General features: G+C 41.6%; 1 protein-coding gene across 1 annotated transcript in view; it reads left to right on the top strand.

Annotated features, from left to right (window-relative positions):
• Positions 1 to 13,087, top strand: part of LOC109879458 (CD81 antigen) — a 28,389-nt gene extending 15,302 nt beyond the window's left edge. The window contains exons 3-8 of the mRNA XM_020471623.2: positions 6,426 to 6,523; positions 7,859 to 7,933; positions 8,014 to 8,127; positions 10,731 to 10,832; positions 11,214 to 11,297; positions 11,499 to 13,087. Coding sequence (XP_020327212.1) covers positions 6,426 to 6,523; positions 7,859 to 7,933; positions 8,014 to 8,127; positions 10,731 to 10,832; positions 11,214 to 11,297; positions 11,499 to 11,564 — 539 coding nt within the window. The 3' untranslated portion in view covers positions 11,565 to 13,087. The remainder of the gene's footprint in view (positions 1 to 6,425; positions 6,524 to 7,858; positions 7,934 to 8,013; positions 8,128 to 10,730; positions 10,833 to 11,213; positions 11,298 to 11,498) is intronic.
• The last annotated feature ends 7,246 nt before the right edge of the window (positions 13,088 to 20,333 follow it).

The raw sequence follows: 20,333 nt of genomic DNA, 5'->3' as shown, positions 1-20,333 counted from the left end.
ATAATGGAACACTGGTCACTTTAATAATGAAACACTGGTCCCTTTAATAATGGAACACTGGTCCCTTTAATAATGGAACACTGGTCCCTTTAATAATGGAACACTGGTCCCTTTAATAATGGAACACTGGTCACTTTAATAACGAAACACTGGTCCCTTTAATAATGGAACACTGGTCACTATAATAATGGAACACTGGTCACTTTAATAATGGAACACTGGTCACTTTAATAATGGAACACTGGTCCCTTTAATAATGGAACACTGGTCACTTTAATAATGGAACACTGGTCACTTTAATAATGGAACACTGGTCACTTTAATAATGGAACACTGGTCACTTTAATAATGGAACACTGGTCACTTTAATAATGGAACACTGGTCCCTTTAATAATGGAACACTGGTCACTTTAATAATGGAACACTGGTCACTTTAATAATGCAACACTGGTCACTTTAATAATGGAACATAATAATGGAACACTGGTCACTTTAATAATGGAACACTGGTCACTTTAATAATGGAACACTGGTCACTTTAATAATGGAACACTGGTCACTTTAATAATGGAACACTGGTCACTTTAATAATGGAACATAATAATGGAACACTGGTCACTTTAATAATGGAACACTGGTCACTTTAATAATGGAACACTGGTCACTTTAATAATGGAACACTGGTCCCTTTAATAATGGAACACTGGTCACTTTAATAATGGAACACTGGTCACTTTAATAATGGAACATAATAATGGAACACTGGTCACTTTAATAATGGAACACTGGTCACTTTAATAATGGAACACTGGTCACTTTAATAATGGAACACTGGTCCCTTTAATAATGGAACACTGGTCCCTTTAATAATGGAACACTGGTCACTTTAATAATGGAACACTGGTCACTTTAATAATGGAACACTGGTCACTTTATTAATGGAACATAATAATGGAACACTGGTCACTTAATAATGGAACACTGGTCACTTTAATAATGGAACACTGGTCACTTTATTAATGGAACATAATAATGGAACACTGGTCACTTTAATAATGGAACACTGGTCACTTTAATGATGGAACACTGGTCACTTTAATGATGGAACACTGGTCACTTTAATGATGGAACACTGGTCACTTTAATAATGGAACACTGGTCACTTTAATAATGGAACACTGGTCCCTTTAATAATGGAACATAATAATGGAACACTGGTCACTTTAATAATGGAACACTGGTCACTTTAATAATGGAACACTGGTCTCTTTAATAATGGAACACTGGTCCCTTTAATGATGGAGCACTGGTCACTTTAATAATGTTTACATACTGTTTTATCCACTTTATATGTAAGTACTGTATTCTAGTCAAGGCAACCATACTATTACAACCATGTATTCTACATATATACTACATATTCTATCTACATGCTGTTCATAATATCTATGCATCACATCACACATATACAGTGCCTTCAGAAGGTTTTCAGACCCCTCCACCTATTCCCCAATTTGTTACGTTACAGCCTTATTCTAAAATGTATTAAATAACAACAATCCTCAGCAATCTATACCCCATAATGACAAAGTGAAAACAGTTTTGAAGTTTTATTATAAATAAAAGTACCTTATTCACATCAGTATTCAGACCCTTTGCTATGAGACTCTAAATTGAGCTCAGGTGCATCCTGTTTCTATTGATCATCCTCCTCCTGATTGGAGTCCACCTGTTGTAAATTCAGTTGATTGGAGATGATTTGGAAAGGCAGACACCTGTCTATTTATTAAGGTCCCACAGTTGACCGTGCATGTCAAAGCAGAAACCAAGCCATGATTTAGAAGGAATTGTCCGTAGAGCTCCGAGACAGGATTGTGTCGAGGCACAGATCTGGGGAAGGCTACCAAAAAATTTCTGCAGCATTGAAGTTCCCCAAGAACACAGTGGCATCACTGTTACATGGAAGAAGTTTGGAACCACCAAGACTCTTCCTAGAGCTGGCCGCCCCTCCAAACTGAGCAATCAGGGGAGAAGAGCCTTGATCAGGGAGAACCTGATGGACACTCTGACAGAGCTCTAGAGTTCCTCTGTGGAGATGGGAGAACCAGCGGCAGGGACTGGGAGACTAGTCAGGATCGAGGGAAAGATGAGCGGAGCAAAGTACAGAAAGATCCTCGATGAAAACCTACCCCAGAGCGCTCAGGACCTCAGACTGGGGCAAAGGTTCACCTTCCAACAGGACAACGACCATAAGCACACAGCCAAGACAACGCATGTGTGGCTTCGGGACAAGTCTCTGAATGTCCTTGAGTGGCCCAGCCAGAGCCCGGACTTGAACCCGATCGAACATCTCTGGAGAGACCTGAAAATAACTGTGCAGCAACGCTCCCCATCCAACCTGACAGAGCTTGACAGAGGATCTGCAGAGAAGAATGTGAGAAACTCCCTAAATACAGGTGTGCCAAGCCCCAAATAAAGGTGTGCCAAGAAGAAGGCTGTAATCAAGGCTGTAATCGCTGCCAAAAGGAGCTTCAACAAAGTACTGAGTAAAGTGTCTGTATACTTATGTAATTGGGTATATTAGATTTTTATTTTATGAAGTAGCAAACATTTCTAAACCAGTTTTTGCTTCGTCATTATGGGTTATTGTGATGTCATTATGGGTTATTGTAATGTCATTATGGGTTATTGTAATGTCATTATGGGTTATTGTGTGTAGATTGATGAGGGGAAAAAACAATTTAATCCATTTTAGAATTAGACTGTAATGTAACAAAATGTGGAAAAAGTCAAGGAGTCTGAATACTTTGGCACTGTGTAGTTTATAAACTCAACAAAAAAAGAAACGTCCTCTCACTGTCAACTGCGTTTATTTTCAGCAAACTTAACGTGTAAATATTTGTATGAACATAACAAGATTCAACAACTGAGACATAAACTGAAAAAGTTCCACAACATGTGACTAACAGAAATGGAATAATGTGTCCCTGAACAAAGTGGGGGTTAAAATCAAAAGTAACAGTCAGTATCTGGTGTGGCCACCAGCTGCATTTTGTACTGCAGTGCATCTCCTCCTCATGGGCTGCACCAAATTTGCCAGTTCTTACTGTAAGATGTTATCACACTCTTCCACCAAGGCACCTGCAAGTTCCTGGACATTTCTGGGGGGAATTGCCCTATCCCTTCCCCTCCGATCCAACAGGTCCCGGACGTGCTCAATGGGATTGAGATCCAGGCTCTTCACTGGCCATGGCAGAACACTGGACATTCCTGTCTTGCAGGAAATCACGCACAGAACAAGCAGTATGGCTGGTGGCATTGTCATGCTGGAAGGTCATGTCAAGATGAGCCTGCAGGAAGGGTACCACATGAGGGAGGAGGATGTCTTCCCTGTAACGCACAGCATTGAGATTACCTGCAATGACAACCAGCTCAGTCCGATGATGCTGTGACACACCGCCCCAGACCATGACGGACCCTCCACCTCCAAATTGATCCCGCTCCAGAGTACAGGCCTCTGTGTAACACTCATTCCTTCCACTATAAACCGGAATCCGACTATCACCCCTTGTGAGACAAAACCGCGGCTCATCAGTGAAGAGAACATTGTGCCAGTCCTGTCTGGTCCAGCAACGGTGGGTTTGTGCCCATAGGCGACGCTGTTGCCGGTGATGTCTGGTAAGGACCTGCCTTACAACAGGCCTACAAGCCCTCAGTCCAGACTCTCTCCTATTGCGGACAGATTGAGAACTGATGTAGAGACTGCGCGTTCCTGGTGTAACCCGGGCAATTGTTGTTGCCATCCTGTACCTGTCCCGCATGTGTGATGTTCGGATGTACCGATCCTGTGCAGGTGTTGTTCCATGTGGTCTGCCACTGCGAGGACGATCAGCTGTCCGACCTTTCTCCCTGTAGCGCTGTCTTAGGCGTATCACAGTACGGACATTGCAATTTATTGCCCTGGCCACATCTGCAGTCCTCATGCCACCTTGCAGCATGCCTAAGGCACGTTCACACAGATGAGCAGGGAACCTGGGCATCTTTCTTTTGGTGTTTTTCAGAGTCAGTAGAAAGGCCTCTATAATGTCCTAAGTTTTCATAACTGTGACCTTAATTGCCTACCGTTCCACAGGTGCATGTTCATTAATTGTTTATGGTTCAAAGAACAGTGTTTAAACCCAATGAAGATCTGTAAAATTATTTGGATTTTACAAATTATCTTTGAAAGACATTCCTGAAAAGGGACGTTTCTGAGTTTATATATGTTTCTATATATATATATACAGTTGAAGTCGGAAGTTTACATACACCTTAGCCCAATACATTTAAACTCTGTTTTTCACAATTCCTGACATTTAATCCTCGTAAAAATTCCCTGTTTTACGTCAGTTAGGATCACCACTTTATTTTAAGAATGTGAAATGTCAGAATAACAGTAGAGAGAATGATTTATTTCAGCTTTTATTTATTTTATCACATTCCCAGTGGGTCAGAAGTTTACATACACTCAATTAGTATTTGGTAGCATTGCCTTTAAATAGTTTCACTTGGGTCAAATGTTTCGGGTAGCCTTCCACAAGCTTCCCACAATAAGTTGGGTAAATTTTGGCCCATTCCTCATGACAGAGTTGGTGTAACTGAGTCAGGTTTGTAGGCCTCCTTGCTCGCACACGCTTTTTCAGTTCTGCCCACAAATTTTCTACAGGATTGGCTTTGTTGTCCTTAAGCCATTTTGCCACAACTTTGGAAGTATGCTTGGGGTCGTTGTCCATTTGGAAGACCCATTTGCGACCAAGCTTTAACTTCCTGACTGATGTCTTGAGATGTTGCTTCTACATATCCACATAATTTTCCTGACTCATGATGCCATCTATTTTGTGAAGTGCACCAGTCCCTCCTGCAGCAAAACACCCCCACAACATGATGCTGCCACCCCCGTGCTTCACGGTTGGGATGCTGTTCTTCGGCTTGCAAGCCTCCCCCTTTTTCCTCCAAACATAATGATGGTCATTATGGCCAAACAGTTCTATTTTTGATTCATCAGTCCAGAGGATATTTCTCCAAAAAGTACAGTCTTTGTCCCCATGTGCAGTTGCAAACTGTAGTCTGGCTTTTTTATGGCGGTTTTGGAGCAGTGGCTTCTTCCTTCCTGAGCGGCCTTTCAGGTTATGTCGATATAGGATATAAGAAATTTGTGGAGTGGTTGAAAACCAGTTTTAATGACTCCAACCTAAGTGTATGTAAACTTTCGACTTCATCTGGACCTTATATACAGGACCTTTATATATATATATATCTTTTACTTTAAATGTGTGTGTATTTTGGGTATTGTTAGATACTGCTGCACTGGCTACAGGTCATCTACAAGACCCTGCTAGGTAAATTCCCGCCTTATCTCAGCTCACTGGTCACCATAGCAACACCCACCCGTATCACGCGCTGCAGCAGGTGTATCTCACTGGTCACCCCCAAAGCCAATTCCTCCTTTGGCCGCCTCTCCTTTCAGTTCTCTGCTGCCAATGATTGGAACGAACTGCAAAAATGATTGAAGCTGGAGACTCATATCTCCCTCACTAACTTTAAGCACCAGCTATCAGAGCAGCTCACAGATATCAGCACCTGTACATAGCCCATCTATAATTTAGCCCAAACAACTACCTCTTCCCCTACTGTATTTATTTATTTTGCTCCTTTGCACACCATTATTTCTATCTCTACTTTGCACATTCTTCCACTGCAAAACTACCACTCCAGTGTTTTACTTGCTATATTGTATTTACTTTGCCACCATGGCCTTTTTTTGCCTCCCTTATCTCACCTCACTTGCTCACATTGTATATAGACTTGTTTATACTGTATTATTGACTGTATGTTTGGTTTATTTCATGTGTAACTCTGTGTCGTTTTATCTGTCGAACTGCTTTGCTTTATCTTGGCCAGGTCGCAATTGTAAATGAGAACTTGTTCTCAACTTGCCTACCTGGTTAAATAAAGGTGTTCTCAACTAGCCTACCTGGTTAAATAAAGGTGTTCTCAACTAGCCTACCTGGTTAAATAAAGGTGTTCTCAACTAACCTACCTGGTTAAATAAAGGTGTTCTCAACTAGCCTACCTGGTTAAATAAAGGTGAAATAAAATAAATAAAAAATAAAACCTGTTAGAACCACAATAACATTTTACTTGATTAGATTATATCTTTTTTAATCATGTTTTTGCTTGGCGGACCTTATTTGTTTCTTGACATTTGTTTCATAACATTCATGAATGGAACTGTTTATGTCAATTGGTTTTGTATTGTATTTGTAACCCTGGATGTCCTAAAAAGAAAATGTCAAAATGAGGGCAGGGCAAGTAGATGAATGTAAATAGTGATTTTTTTTCTCTCACTGTGGGACCAATGGAGTTGTGTCTTTTTTTTGTCTAGGCGTGTACATCCTGATTGCTGTGGGAGCTGTGATGATGATTGTAGGGTTCCTTGGTTGCTATGGTGCCATCCAGGAATCTCAGTGCCTCCTTGGAACGGTGAGTGAGTGACCACTAGAGGGCAGCAGGACAACAATGCTTGTCTTTTCAGGGCACGCCTCTCAACATTGGAGTGTAGCTCGGCCCAACGGCGCTCTCTCTCAGGAATAGAATATATATTTTATTATCTATTGGTTAGAAAATAAATGTGTTTTTTCTGCATTAATTAACACATCCAGATATACATACACGGAGAGATGCACAGGGTCAGCCCCAGTGCAGTGTCCCTGGATGGACAGCAATATTAACAGACCTCTAAACATGGGAGAGTAGCACAGCCCTGGAGCTCTCTCTCTCAGTAGCACAGCCCTAAGGCTCTCTCTCTCAGTAGCACAGCCCTACAGTTCTCTCTCTCAGTAGCACAGCCCTACAGCTCTCTCTCTCAGTAGCACGGCCCTACAGCTCTCTCTCTCAGTAGCACGGCCCTACAGCTCTCTCTCTCAGTAGCACGGCCCTACAGCTCTCTCTCTCAGTAGCACGGCCCTACAGCTCTCTCTCTCAGTAGCACGGCCCTACAGCTCTCTCTCTCAGTAGCACGGCCCTACAGCTCTCTCTCTCAGTAGCACGGCCCTACAGCTCTCTCTCTCAGTAGCACGGCCCTACAGCTCTCTCTCTCAGTAGCACGGCCCTACAGCTCTCTCTCTCAGTAGCACAGCCCTACAGCTCTCTCTCTCTCAGTAGCACAGCCCTGGAGCTCTCTCTCTCAGTAGCACAGCCCTAAGGCTCTCTCTCTCAGTAGCACAGCCCTACAGTTCTCTCTCTCAGTAGCACAGCCCTACAGCTCTCTCTCTCAGTAGCACGGCCCTACAGCTCTCTCTCTCTCAGTAGCACAGCCCTAAGGCTCTCTCTCTCAGTAGCACAGCCCTACAGTTCTCTCTCTCAGTAGCACGGCCCTACAGCTCTCTCTCTCAGTAGCACGGCCCTACAGCTCTCTCTCTCTCAGTAGCACAGCCCTACAGCTCTCTCTCTCAATTAAATTCAATTCACTTTATTGGGATGACATAACAATGTACATATTGCCAAAGCTTATTTTGGATATTTACAATATAAAAAATAAATCAAATGAGAATGAAATGAAGCGATGGAAATGCAGCTCTGTCTCAGGTTCTGCTGTTGTGCAGTGGTTGCACAGCCTTTCCTCTACAGGGAGCCAGGTTTTCCTGTGTCTACCCTTCTCAATGGCAAGGCTGTGCTCACTGAGCCTGTACTCTCTCTCTCTGGGACCAATCATTTTTGTGGACGATCAAGTTTTGGCCTTCAGTAAAGTAAAGCCCTGAGATTACCCATTTTAAAAAAGCTTGACAAATTAATCTCTCTTTTGTCTTTCTCTTTCAGTTCTTCTTCCTGTTGGTGTGCCTCTTCGCCTGTGAGGTGGCTGCTGGGATCTGGGGATTTAGTAACCGTGAGACAGTAAGACATACACACACACACACACACACACAAACACACACATGGACTCTACCAAACTCTGCTATCTCCGTTTGTTCCAGATCTCCAAGGAGATGATAAACTTCTATGACGCGGCGTACATCAAGTCAGTGGACGTTGTAGACTCTTCCAGCAAAACAGCTGCTATCAAAGTCCTGGAGGTGTTCCACGAGACGGTAGGTCTCTGACCTCTGACCTCTGGCTGATTTCATCATCATTTCAATCTGTTAAAGTGGTTAACAGAGTTGTAGCAATAATGTAGTAATGTGATTATAAAACACTAGCTATTCCTGTAGATCCTGAAGATCACAAATGACTGCGTTTTTTTTACAGAGGCAGGCCAATTCTGATCTTTTATTTATTCATTGGGTCTTTTGACCAATCAGATCAGCTCTGGAAAAAGAGCTCATCTGAAAGGATCTGATGTGATTGGTTAAAAAAAATCAATTTGTGAATAAAAAAATATAGAATCAAGTCAAATCAAATTGTATTTGTCACATGCGCCGAATACAACAGCTGTAGACCTTACAGTGAAATGCTTACTTACAAGCCCTTAACCAACATTGCAGTTTTAAGAAAAATACCTAAAAAAATAAAAATGAAATAAAATTAACAAATAATTAAAGAGCAGCAGTAAATAACAATAGCGAGGCGAAATACAGGGGGTACCGGTACAGAGTCAATGTGGAGGCTATATACAGGGGGTACCAGTACAGAGTCAATGTGGAGGCTATATACAGGGTATTACGGTACAGAGTCAATGTGGAGGCTATATACAGGGGGTACCGGTACAGAGTCAATGTGGAGGCTATATACAGGGGGTACCAGTACAGAGTCAATGTGGAGGCTATATACAGGGGGTACCGGTACAGAGTCAATGTGGAGGCTATATACAGGGGGTACCGGTACAGAGTCAATGTGGAGGCTATATACAGGGGGTACCAGTACAGAGTCAATGTGGAGGCTATATACAGGGGGTACCGGTACAGAGTCAATGTGGAGGCTATATACAGGGGGTACCGGTACAGAGTCAATGTGGAGGCTATATACAGGGGGTACCGGTACAGAGTCAATGTGGAGGCTATATACAGGGGGTACCGGTACAGAGTCAATGTGGAGGCTATATACAGGGGGTTACGGTACAGAGTCAATGTGGAGGCTATATACAGGGGGTACCGGTACAGAGTCAATGTGGAGGCTATATACAGGGTATTACGGTACAGAGTCAATGTGGAGGCTATATACAGGGTATTACGGTACAGAGTCAATGTGGAGGCTATATACAGGGAGTACCGGTACAGAGTCAATGTGGAGGCTATATACAGGGGGTACCGGTACAGAGTCAATATGGAGGCGAAATACAGGGGGTACCGGTACAGAGTCAATATGGAGGCTATATACAGGGGGTACCGGTACAGAGTCAATGTGGAGGCTATATACAGGGGTACCGGTACAGAGTCAATATGGAGGCGAAATACAGGGGGTACCGGTACAGAGTCAATGTGGAGACTATATACAGGGTGTTACGGTACAGAGTCAATGTGGAGGCTATATACAGGGGGTACCGGTACAGAGTCAGTGTGGAGGCTATATACAGGGGTACCGGTACAGAGTCAATATGGAGGCGAAATACAGGGGGTACCGGTACAGAGTCAATGTGGAGGCTATATACAGGGGGTACCGGTACAGAGTCAATGTGGAGACTATATACAGGGGGTACCGGTACAGAGTCAATGTGGAGACTATATACAGGGGGTACCGGTACAGAGTCAATGTGGAGGCTATATACAGGGTGTTACGGTACAGAGTCAATGTGGAGGCTATATACAGGGGGTACCGGTACAGAGTCAATGTGGAGACTATATACAGGGGGTACCGGTACAGAGTCAATGTGGAGGCTATATACAGGGGGTACCGGTACAGAGTCAATGTGGAGGCTATATACAGGGGGTACCGGTACAGAGTCAATGTGGAGGCTATATACAGGGGGTACCGGTACAGAGTCAATGTGGAGGCTATATACAGGAGGTACCGGTACAGAGTCAATGTGGAGGCTATATACAGGAGGTACCGGTACAGAGTCAATGTGGAGGCTATATACAGGAGGTACCGGTACAGAGTCAATGTGGAGGCTATATACAGGGGGTACCGGTACAGAGTCAATGTGGGGGTCATCGGTGAGTCAAGGTAATTGAGTTAATATGTACTGTACATGTAGGTAGAGTTATTAAAGTGACTATGCGTAGATAATAACAGAGAGTACTGTAGCAGGGGCGTAAAGGGGAGGGGGTAATGCAAATAGTCTGGGTAGCCATTTTACTAGATTTTCAGGAGTCTTATGGCTTGGGTGTAGAAGCTGTTTAGAAGCCTCTTGGACCTAGACTTGGCGCTCCGTTACCGCTTGCCGTGTGGTAGCAAAGAGAACAGTCTATGACGTGGGTGGCTTGAGTCTTTGACAATTTTTTAGGGCCTTCCTCTGACACCGCCTGGTATAGAGGTCCTGGATGACAGGAAGGAATTGGGCTGCTGGTGTAAACACAGCCCAATGTTGAAAATGTATATGTTATTGCCGAGGGAAAAAGATGCACATCTTCGTTCAGAGTTATTTCACGATAACCGTGGTCTTATTTTTGGAACAATACCTTATATAAAATGTATTCTCCTCAATGCGATCGTTGTACTGTGACGGTTCTGTAGAACTGGGGGAGGGCTGGGGGAGAGAAAAATCAATCAATCGATCGATCGATGGCTGACTGGTTGTCTCTACATGTGTCCTCAGCTGGACTGCTGTGGTAAAGGAGACGACTCCCCCTTATTCAAACAAGTAGCCGGAGCTCTGTGTCCCAAGAAGACCCAGGACGATGCCTTGTTGAAACCTCAGGTACAGTTCACGCATCGCATTGTTGCCCAGGTCAATGTCCAATGATTCAGAGGGTTTGGGTTCAATACGGAAGACACATTTAGGTTGAACGTATTCATTTGTGCAACTGACGAGGTATTCCTCTTTACCTTCCCTTTCCAATGTTTTGATATTTGGTGAAGTAGTTCAAATGGATGTTTTTGGAATATTTGAATTTGCATAAAATTTGGCGACCCCACAAAAAACAGCATTCTCTCCTGGAAGGGGGATCATAATCATTTTTACTGTAAATCTCTATGTTCTGTTTAAATGAATGCTTTACACAGCACATAAATATGACAGGAGGAAAACAAGTGTTTAAGTGTTGGTCCTTATCCCCTCCCTGTGTTCCCCTCCCATCAGAGCTGTCATCTGAAGCTGAAGGACCTCTTCTCCGAGAAGCTCTGCCTGATTGGTCTAGCTGCCCTGGTTGTCGCTGTCATCATGGTGAGCGGTGTTACCATGGAGACGCTCCTGGATTACTTTTCAGTTATATTCTATAATCCACTGCGTCACAGTAACTCTGGAGCCCTGTGACAGTTACTATCTGCACAGACAGAAAGGTTCTCCTGACCTCTGCTGTCCTGACTGAGTGAGGACAGATGTTGAAGTCTTGATAAAGACCTTCCTCTTCTTCTTCCTCTGTAGATCTTTGAGATGATATTCACCATGGTTCTCTGCTGTGCGATCCGCAACGCCACCCCAGTGTACTAGAACCACAGAACCGTAATTTAACCACAGAACCATAGAACGACGGAACCATGGAATCATAGAACCACAGAACCATATTGGAGGGGAAAGTCCTCTACAGATCAAAGCCAACAAAGGGGATGCAAATGTTATGTTATGTTTTGTTTAGTTCCTGTTATGTTTTGTGTTGTACTTCCTGTTTTGTGATGTAGTTCCTGTTTTGTGTTGTAGTTCCTGTTATGTTTTGTGTTGTACTTCCTTTTTTGTGTTGTAGTTCCTGTTATGTTTTGTGTTGTAGTTCCTGTTATGTTTTGTGTTGTAGTTCCTTTTTTGTGTTGTAGTTATGCTTTGTGTTGTAGTTCCTGTTTTGTGTTGTAGTTATTTTTTGTGTTTTAGTCCCTGTTATGTTTTGTGTTGTAGTTCCTGTTATGTTTTGTGTTGTAGTTCCTGTTTTGTGTTGTAGTTCCTGTTTTGTGTTGTAGTTCCTGTTTTGTGTTGTAGTTCCCGTTTTGTGTTGTAGTTCCCGTTTTGTGTTGTAGTTCCCGTTTTGTGTTGTAGTTCCCGTTTTGTGTTGTAGTTCCCGTTTTGTGTTGTAGTTCCCGTTTTGTGTTGTAGTTCCCGTTTTGTGTTGTAGTTCCTGTTATGTTTTGTGTTGTAGTTCCCGTTTTGTGTTGTAGTTCCCGTTTTGTGTTGTAGTTCCCGTTTTGTGTTGTAGTTCCCGTTTTGTGTTGTAGTTCCCGTTTTGTGTTGTAGTTCCTGTTATGTTTTGTGTTGTAGTTCCTGTTTTGTGTTGTAGTTCCCGTTTTGTGTTGTAGTTCCCGTTTTGTGTTGTAGTTCCCGTTTTGTGTTGTAGTTCCCGTTTTGTGTTGTAGTTCCCGTTTTGTGTTGTAGTTCCCGTTTTGTGTTGTAGTTCCCGTTTTGTGTTGTAGTTCCCGTTTTGTGTTGTAGTTCCCGTTTTGTGTTGTAGTTCCCGTTTTGTGTTGTAGTTCCCGTTTTGTGTTGTAGTTCTTGTTCATTCTTATTATATTGCAGGATCATGTACATTTTATATGTAGAGACTAGATCTTACTACTGTATTTTTGAATAGAGACTAGATCTTACTACTGTATTTTTGAATAGAGACTAGATCTTACTACTGTATTTTTGTTAATTATGTTTGAACAAAACTTCTAATGTAGCAGTTTGAGTCTTTTGATGACCGTTGATTAAATGCCAGGCTTTGACCAGCGGACATTCAGCATCTCTCTAATGCTAAATCTTTTACTAATTGATTTATTTTTTTGAGTCACTTTGTATCTTTTCCTGAAGGACTTCTCCAAGGTCGCAGAGTTCAGTGCTCTTTTTTATGGTTGTATAATCATATTCATTGAAAATGCGGCCAAAATGGTACCTTATTCCCTTTATAGTGCACTACTTTTCCCAGGGTTCATAGGGCTCTAGTGAAAAGTAGCGCACTATATAGAGAATAGGGGGCTACTTGGGACGCACCCCGGATTTCATTAGTGGTTAGGCAACGCTTGAAGTGGAATAAAAAAGGTGCACACACACTGTTGAAGAAAATGTTGTTATTCTATAAGAGGTGAAGGTACTCCTATTATTCTATAAGAGGTGAAGGCACTCATATTATTCTATAAGAGGTGAAGGTACTCATATTATTCCATAAGAGGTGAAGGCACTCATATTATTATATAAGAGGTGAAGGTACTCATATTATTCTATAAGAGGTGAAGGTACTCATATTATTCTATAAGAGGTGAAGGTACTCATATTATTATATAAGAGGTGAAGGTACTCATATTATTATATAAGAGGTGAAGGTACTCATATTATTCTATAAGAGGTGAAGGTACTCATATTATTCTATAAGAGGTGAAGGTACTCATATTATTCTATAAGAGGTGAAGGTACTCATATTATTCTATAAGAGGTGAAGGTACTCATATTATTCTATAAGAGGTGAAGGTACTCATATTATTCTATAAGAGGTGCCGGCTGTGCTTGACTTGGACAGGAGCTCACCGGAGCTGATTACCAGCACCTTAAATGTTCTACTGCTTGAGTTCCTGTTCCTCTTATAGAATAAACATTCAAATGTATTGTGAAGCTCCTGCACATAACAATAGATAGTACTGGCACCCAAAATGAGTACCAGCACCTATTTTAATCCAAGTCAAGCACTGTGTGCCGGTACTGATGTTATTCTAGAAGAGATACTGCTTCTCTGGGTGCATTGCATGAATTCTGGCAGTAGTGTAGTAAATTATCTTGAATTGCAATAACTTATGTCTAAGGTTGTAGAAGAAAATGTGAACATTTGTACATATCTGTAACTAATAGTTCTCACTAATTTCTTCTTTGAGCTCTGTTTCCCATTGTTTCCTAATAAGTTCTGAGCTATCAGGTAGAAATTCAATCAACCCATGATATATATAACATGGCGACCAACTTCTTTCTGTATTTGTTCAATGGTTGATATTTTACATTCATCCAAGACTCTGTTGAAGAGTTTGATTAAGATTTCTTAGTTTTAAGAATTTAAAGACATTTGTTTTGGATCAGAGAATAGTATGTCCCCTCTGTGGGAAGGGGAGACTCTTAGCAACACGATGGTATCTGCTGAAGGTAACTCATCCAATTGACTGGACGAATGAGGTAGTTTGTTTTATGTGTTATTTCATAGTTTTGATGTCTTCACTATTATTCTACAATGTAGAAAATAGTAAAAAGTGAGAAAAATCCTTGAATGAATAGGTGTGTCCGAACTTTTGACTGGTACTGTGTATACTACAGTGCATTCGGAAAGTATTCAGACCCCTTGACTTTTTACGCATTTTTTAATGTTACAGCCTCATTCTAAAATGGATTTAAAAAATATATAATCCTCATCAATCACACAATACCCCAAAATGACAAAGCAAAAAATAGTTTTGTTTTTATTTTAGCAATTTTATTGTAAATAAAAAAAACTGATATCACATTTACATAAGCACAAATAAATCATAACAAATCCCTCAGAAAAACTGTTACATTCCTCCACAAATACGTCCCTGATCAATACTTTCAATTTCCCGAACGGCACTAGAACATCAAGATTAAATGAATTTCGAATTTTGTTCCAGTAAGATGGTGCATTAAAACCAAAAGCAGATGTATCTAGTTCTTTGAAGACCCAAGAAACCTCAAGAGTTAACCAATCCTGTGAACCGGTTAGACAACTCAGGTGTCTATCCTTCAACAGCAAAGTTTATGAAGTAGGGCCTTGTAAACAAGAAGGGAGTAATGTAGAGATCTAAGAGTCTTTAGCGAAGTCCAGCCAACCTTTTGATACAGGATACAGTGATGAGTATAAAAACTGTCACCTGTAACCAAACGAAGGGCATTATGGGAGATGGTTTAAGAGTTTTAGCAGCTGCACTTTGATAAATAACACCATAATCAACAACAGATCAAAGGTTGACTGAATAATCTGCTTCCTACTGCTCAGAGAAAGACACCATCTGTTTCTGTAGAAAAAGACAACTTTACATCTTATCTTCTTAACCAGCTCATCTATATGTTTTATACACATCAATCCAAATGCCTCAGTATTTATATGCAGGAACACGTTCCATTGGGGAACCATCTAATGACTGAACAAATAGCTCATCTAAAACATTCTTACGAGAGCTTAAAAACAACATGTAATATATTTTGCCTGTATTAAGAACACGTTTTAAATCGGCAAGACATTCCTGCATAGCTATAAAATCGGATTGTAGTTTAGACATAGCCAGATCAACAGTCAGGACATAATACTATCAGCCGCATCAATCCTCATCATCGTGAAACCAGACCAGGCAGCATCCAAATTGTCGGCCCCTGTGGATTTCTTGCTAGTCTAAAAGAAAAGTGTTCACTATAATGGTTCATTGGATCAGTCTAAACGTTGCACATACACTGGTGCCAAAATGTAAGCTGTGCTTTGGTCCACTCCTTCTTCATGCAACGACGAGCGTTACAATTACATACAGGTGCCAACATAACGTTTCAGTTATTTCTTGACTTTAGAGTCCGCATATTTTTTTGTAAAGATATGGAATGCCAAATGGATCATGTTCACCTATTTTGTCACCATACTGGAAATCATTTTTTTTTTTTTACCCATTCATACTTGATCTTACTGGATTTATCTCTCAAACTTTAACACAATAAGCACCATTTTCTTCAGAGAACACAAAAGCACTGACAATCCCAAATCAATGTGAACTAACGCCCATTAGGCAAAACAGCCAAAACAAGAACCTCCCTGCTCAACTGGTTTAGTCCACAAGATCACACAACACACCCTCTCTGTGTCAACTGTCAACTATTCCCAGACAACTTTTACTCATCAGTCAGCTATCTGGGGGTGGGAGGGTGGGGGGGGGGGGGTTCTACAGGCCCAGTTCTCTCGAAGTCCAACCAAATTTAACCAGTAAAACCAACCAGATTTACCCACCACATTTACCCAGCAAAACCAACCAGATTTACACACAAAGTTTACCAAGGAAAACCAACCAAGTTTACCAAGCAAAGCCAACTAAGTTTACCAAAGAAATTCCAACCAAATATACCCAGCAAAACCAACAAAGTTTACCCACCAAGTTTACCAAGCAAAACCAACCAAGATTACCAAGCAAAACCAACCAAATTTACCCAGCAAAACAAATCAAGTTTACCCAAAGCAAAACCAACCATTTTTACCAAAAGCAAAACCAAGCTGATTTACCAAAAGCAAAACCAACCATGTTTACCAAAAGCAAAACCAAGCTGATTTACCAAAAGCAAAACCAACCAGATTTACCAAAAGCAAAACCAACCAGATTTACCAAAAGCAAAACCAAGCTGATCCTAAAAGATGTTGGACCATGTCATGTTATTATACAAGGCCATGTCTGACTCTTGTTTTTATATTTCACGTGTTTCCTGAAAAGCACTTCAGTGGTTACAGTTATGTAACACGTCCTGACCTTACTTCCTGGGTGGGTCTTTATTGTCTCTGCTTCAAACACAACATGAGGCTGTATGGAAAAGTGGTGTAAACAGCACCTCTGGAGTGCACCTCATCTTGCTCTGCCATTGTCACGTCCTGACCTTAGTTCCTTTTTTATGTCTCTGTTTTAGTTTGGTCAGGGCGTGAGTTGGGGTGGGCATTCTATGTTTTATAGTCTAGGTTTTGTATTTCTATGTGTTTGGCCTGGTATGGTTCCCAATCAGAGGCAGCTGGCAATCGTTGTCTCGGATTGAGAACCATACTTAGGTAGCCTGTTCCCACCTGTGTTTGTGGGTAGTTGTTTTCTGTGTTTGTGTGTCTGCACCAGACAGAACTGTTTCGTTTGTTCCGCTTTGTTGGTTTTTGTTCTAGTGTTCAGTTTCTTTATTGAATCTACCATGAACACGTACCACGCTGCACCTCGGTCCTCTTCACCTTCTTCCACCTATGACAGCCATTACAACCATGACTGCTGACAAACCATAGATTTTTTTTTTCATCCTTGCTCTGACTTGCATCATTGTCTTTATTACGATGTAACGTTGAAACAAAAATACAACGTGCTCAATCACAGGTCATCGTTCAAAAAAAAGTGGTTGGCTGATGAATCCCTGTTACTGTTATACGGTCCACATGGATAGCATTCCAATTGGACTGTAGAAGTGAAATGTTTAAGTAGTTGGGAAAAGGCACCAGATACAGAAACTCCCAGAAACTCTTGATGCAATATGAAGAAAAAAAATGGGTGGAGGAGATTAATCATGAACCCAAATTGAGAATCTTTTGTTTGATTAAGGGTGAATTGGTGTGCGAGAGATATAATTATGTATAACCTACCTAAAAGCAAGAGATGCTATGCTATGATGCTATGTGCACAGGTAAGATCAGGGATATTGCCTGTGGGTATTGAAACAGGTCGGTTTTGTGGTGAACTGGAAGAGGAAAGACTATGTAACTATTGTGACCTTGAAGAAATAGAGAATTAATCTCATTTGATCCTCTATTGCCCTTTCTACCACGATATACGCTTGCTCTTATTCCAGAAAACCCACCAGAAAGCCCATATACCCTGGTATTATGTAGTCATGAGGAGACAGACCACCAGATATACCCTGGTATTATGTAGTCATGAGGAGACAGACCATCAGATATACCCTGGTATTATGTAGTCATGAGGAGACAGACCACCAGATATACCCTGGTATTATGTGGTCATGAGGAGACAGACCACCAGATATACCCTGGTATTATGTGGCTGAGGGATGAGGAGACAGACCACCAGATATACCCTGGTATTATGTGGCTGAGTGATGAGGAGACAGACCACCAGATATACCCTGGTGGTATGTGGCTGAGAGATGAGGAGACAAACCACCAGATATACCCTGGTATTATGAGGCTGAGAGATGAGGAGACAGACCACCAGATATACCCTGGTATTATGTGGCTGAGTGATGAGGAGACAGACCACCAGATATACCCTGATATAATGTGGCTGAGTGATGAGGAGACAGACCACCAGATATACCCTGGTATTATGTGGCTGAGAGATGAGGAGAGAGACCACCAGATATACCCTGGTATTATGTAGTCATGAGGAGACAGACCACCAGATATACCCTGGTATAATGTAATCATGAGGAGACAGACCACCAGATATACCCTGGTATTATGTGGCTGAGTGATGAGGAGACAGACCACCAGATATACCCTGGTATTATGTAGTCATGAGTAGATAAACCACCAGATATACCCTGGTATTATGTAGTCATGAGGAGACAAACCACCAGATATACCCTGGTATTATGTAGTCATGAGGAGACAGACCACCAGATATGCCCTGGTATTATGTAGTCATGAGGAGACAGACTACCAGATATACCCTGGAATAATGTAATCATGAGGAGACAGACCACCAGATATACCCTGGTATTATGTGGCTGAGTGACGAGGAGGCAGACCACCAGATATACCCTGGTATTATGAGGCTGAGAGATGAGGAGACAGACCACCAGATATACCCTGATATAATGTGGCTGAGTGATGAGGAGACAGACCACCAGATATACCCTGGTATTATGTGGCTGAGAGATGAGGAGAGAGACCACCAGATATACCCTGGTATTATGTGGCTGAGAGATGAGGAGAGAGACCACCAGATATACCCTGGTATTATGTAGTCATGAGGAGACAGACCACCAGATATACCCTGGTATAATGTAATCATGAGGAGACAGACCACCAGATATACCCTGGTATTATGTGGCTGAGTGATGAGGAGACAGACCACCAGATATACCCTGGTATTATGTAGTCATGAGGAGACAGACCACCAGATATACCCTGGTATTATGTAGTCATGAGGAGACAGACCACCAGATATACCCTGGTATTATGTGGCTGAGAGATGAGGAGACAGACCACCAGATATACCCTGGTATTATGAGGCTGAGAGATGAGGAGACAGACCACCAGATATACCCTGGTATTATGTGGCTGAGTGATGAGGAGACAGACCACCAGATATACCCTGGTATTATGTGGCTGAGAGATGAGGAGAGAGACCACCAGATATACCCTGGTATTATGTAGTCGGTGTATATAGATGGTGTATATACTGTAGATGGTGTATGTAGAGTGTGTATATAGATGGTGTGCGTATAGATGGTGTATGTGGATGGTGTATGCAGATTGTGTATAGGCTTGTCTACCGGTGTTTTTTATTTATTTATTTGACCTTTATTTAACTAGGCAAGTCAGTTAAGAACAAAATCTTATTTTCAATGACGGCCTAGGAACAGTGGGTTAACTGCCTGTTCAGGGGCAGAGCGACAGATTTGTACCATGTCAGCTCAGGGGTTTGAACTTGCAACCTTCCGGTTACTAGTCCAACACTCTAACCACTAGGCTACCCTGCCGCCCCAGTTGTCTACCGGTGTATATAGAGTGTGTATGTAGATGGTGTATGTGGATGGTGTATGTAGAGTGTGTATATAGAGTGTATATAGAGTGTATATACTGTAGATGGTGTATGTAGAGTGTGTATAGGCTTGTCTTGTCTACCATATGAATCCTCTCTCTGTGTATATAGATGGTGTATGTGGATGGTGTATGTAGAGTATGTATATAGAGTGTATATAGAGTGTATATAGATGGTGTATATAGATGGTTTATGTAGAGTGTGTATAGGCTTGTCTACCATATGAATCCTCTCTCTGTGTATATAGATGGTGTGTGTGGATGGTGTATGTAGAGTGTGTATATAGAGTGTATATAGATGGTGTATATAGAGTGTGTATAGGCTTGTCTACCATATGAATCCTCTCTCTGTGTATATAGATGGTTTATGTAGAGTGTGTATATAGATGGTGTATATAGATGGTGTATATAGAGTGTGTATATAGAGTGTATATAGATGGTGTATATAGATGGTTTATGTAGAGTGTGTATATAGATGGTGTATATAGATGGTGTATATAGAGTGTGTATATAGAGTGTATATAGATGGTGTATATAGATGGTTTATGTAGAGTGTGTATAGGCTTGTCTACCATATGAATCCTCTCTCTGTGTATATAGATGGTGTAAATAGAGTGTGTATAGGCTTGTCTACCATATGAATCCTCTCTCTGTGTATATAGATGGTGTATATAAAGTGTGTATATAGATGGTGTATGTAGAGTGTGTATAGGCTTGTCTACCATATGAATCCTCTCTCTGTGTATATAGATGGTGTATATAGAGTGTGTATAGGCTTGTCTACCATATGAATCCTCTCTCTG

Source organism: Oncorhynchus kisutch, linkage group LG22, assembly GCF_002021735.2.
Source record: "Oncorhynchus kisutch isolate 150728-3 linkage group LG22, Okis_V2, whole genome shotgun sequence".
NCBI classification, from domain to species: Eukaryota; Metazoa; Chordata; class Actinopteri; order Salmoniformes; family Salmonidae; genus Oncorhynchus; species Oncorhynchus kisutch.
Note: the sequence above shows the minus strand (reverse complement) of the source record. Positions and strands in the feature narration are given on the sequence as shown.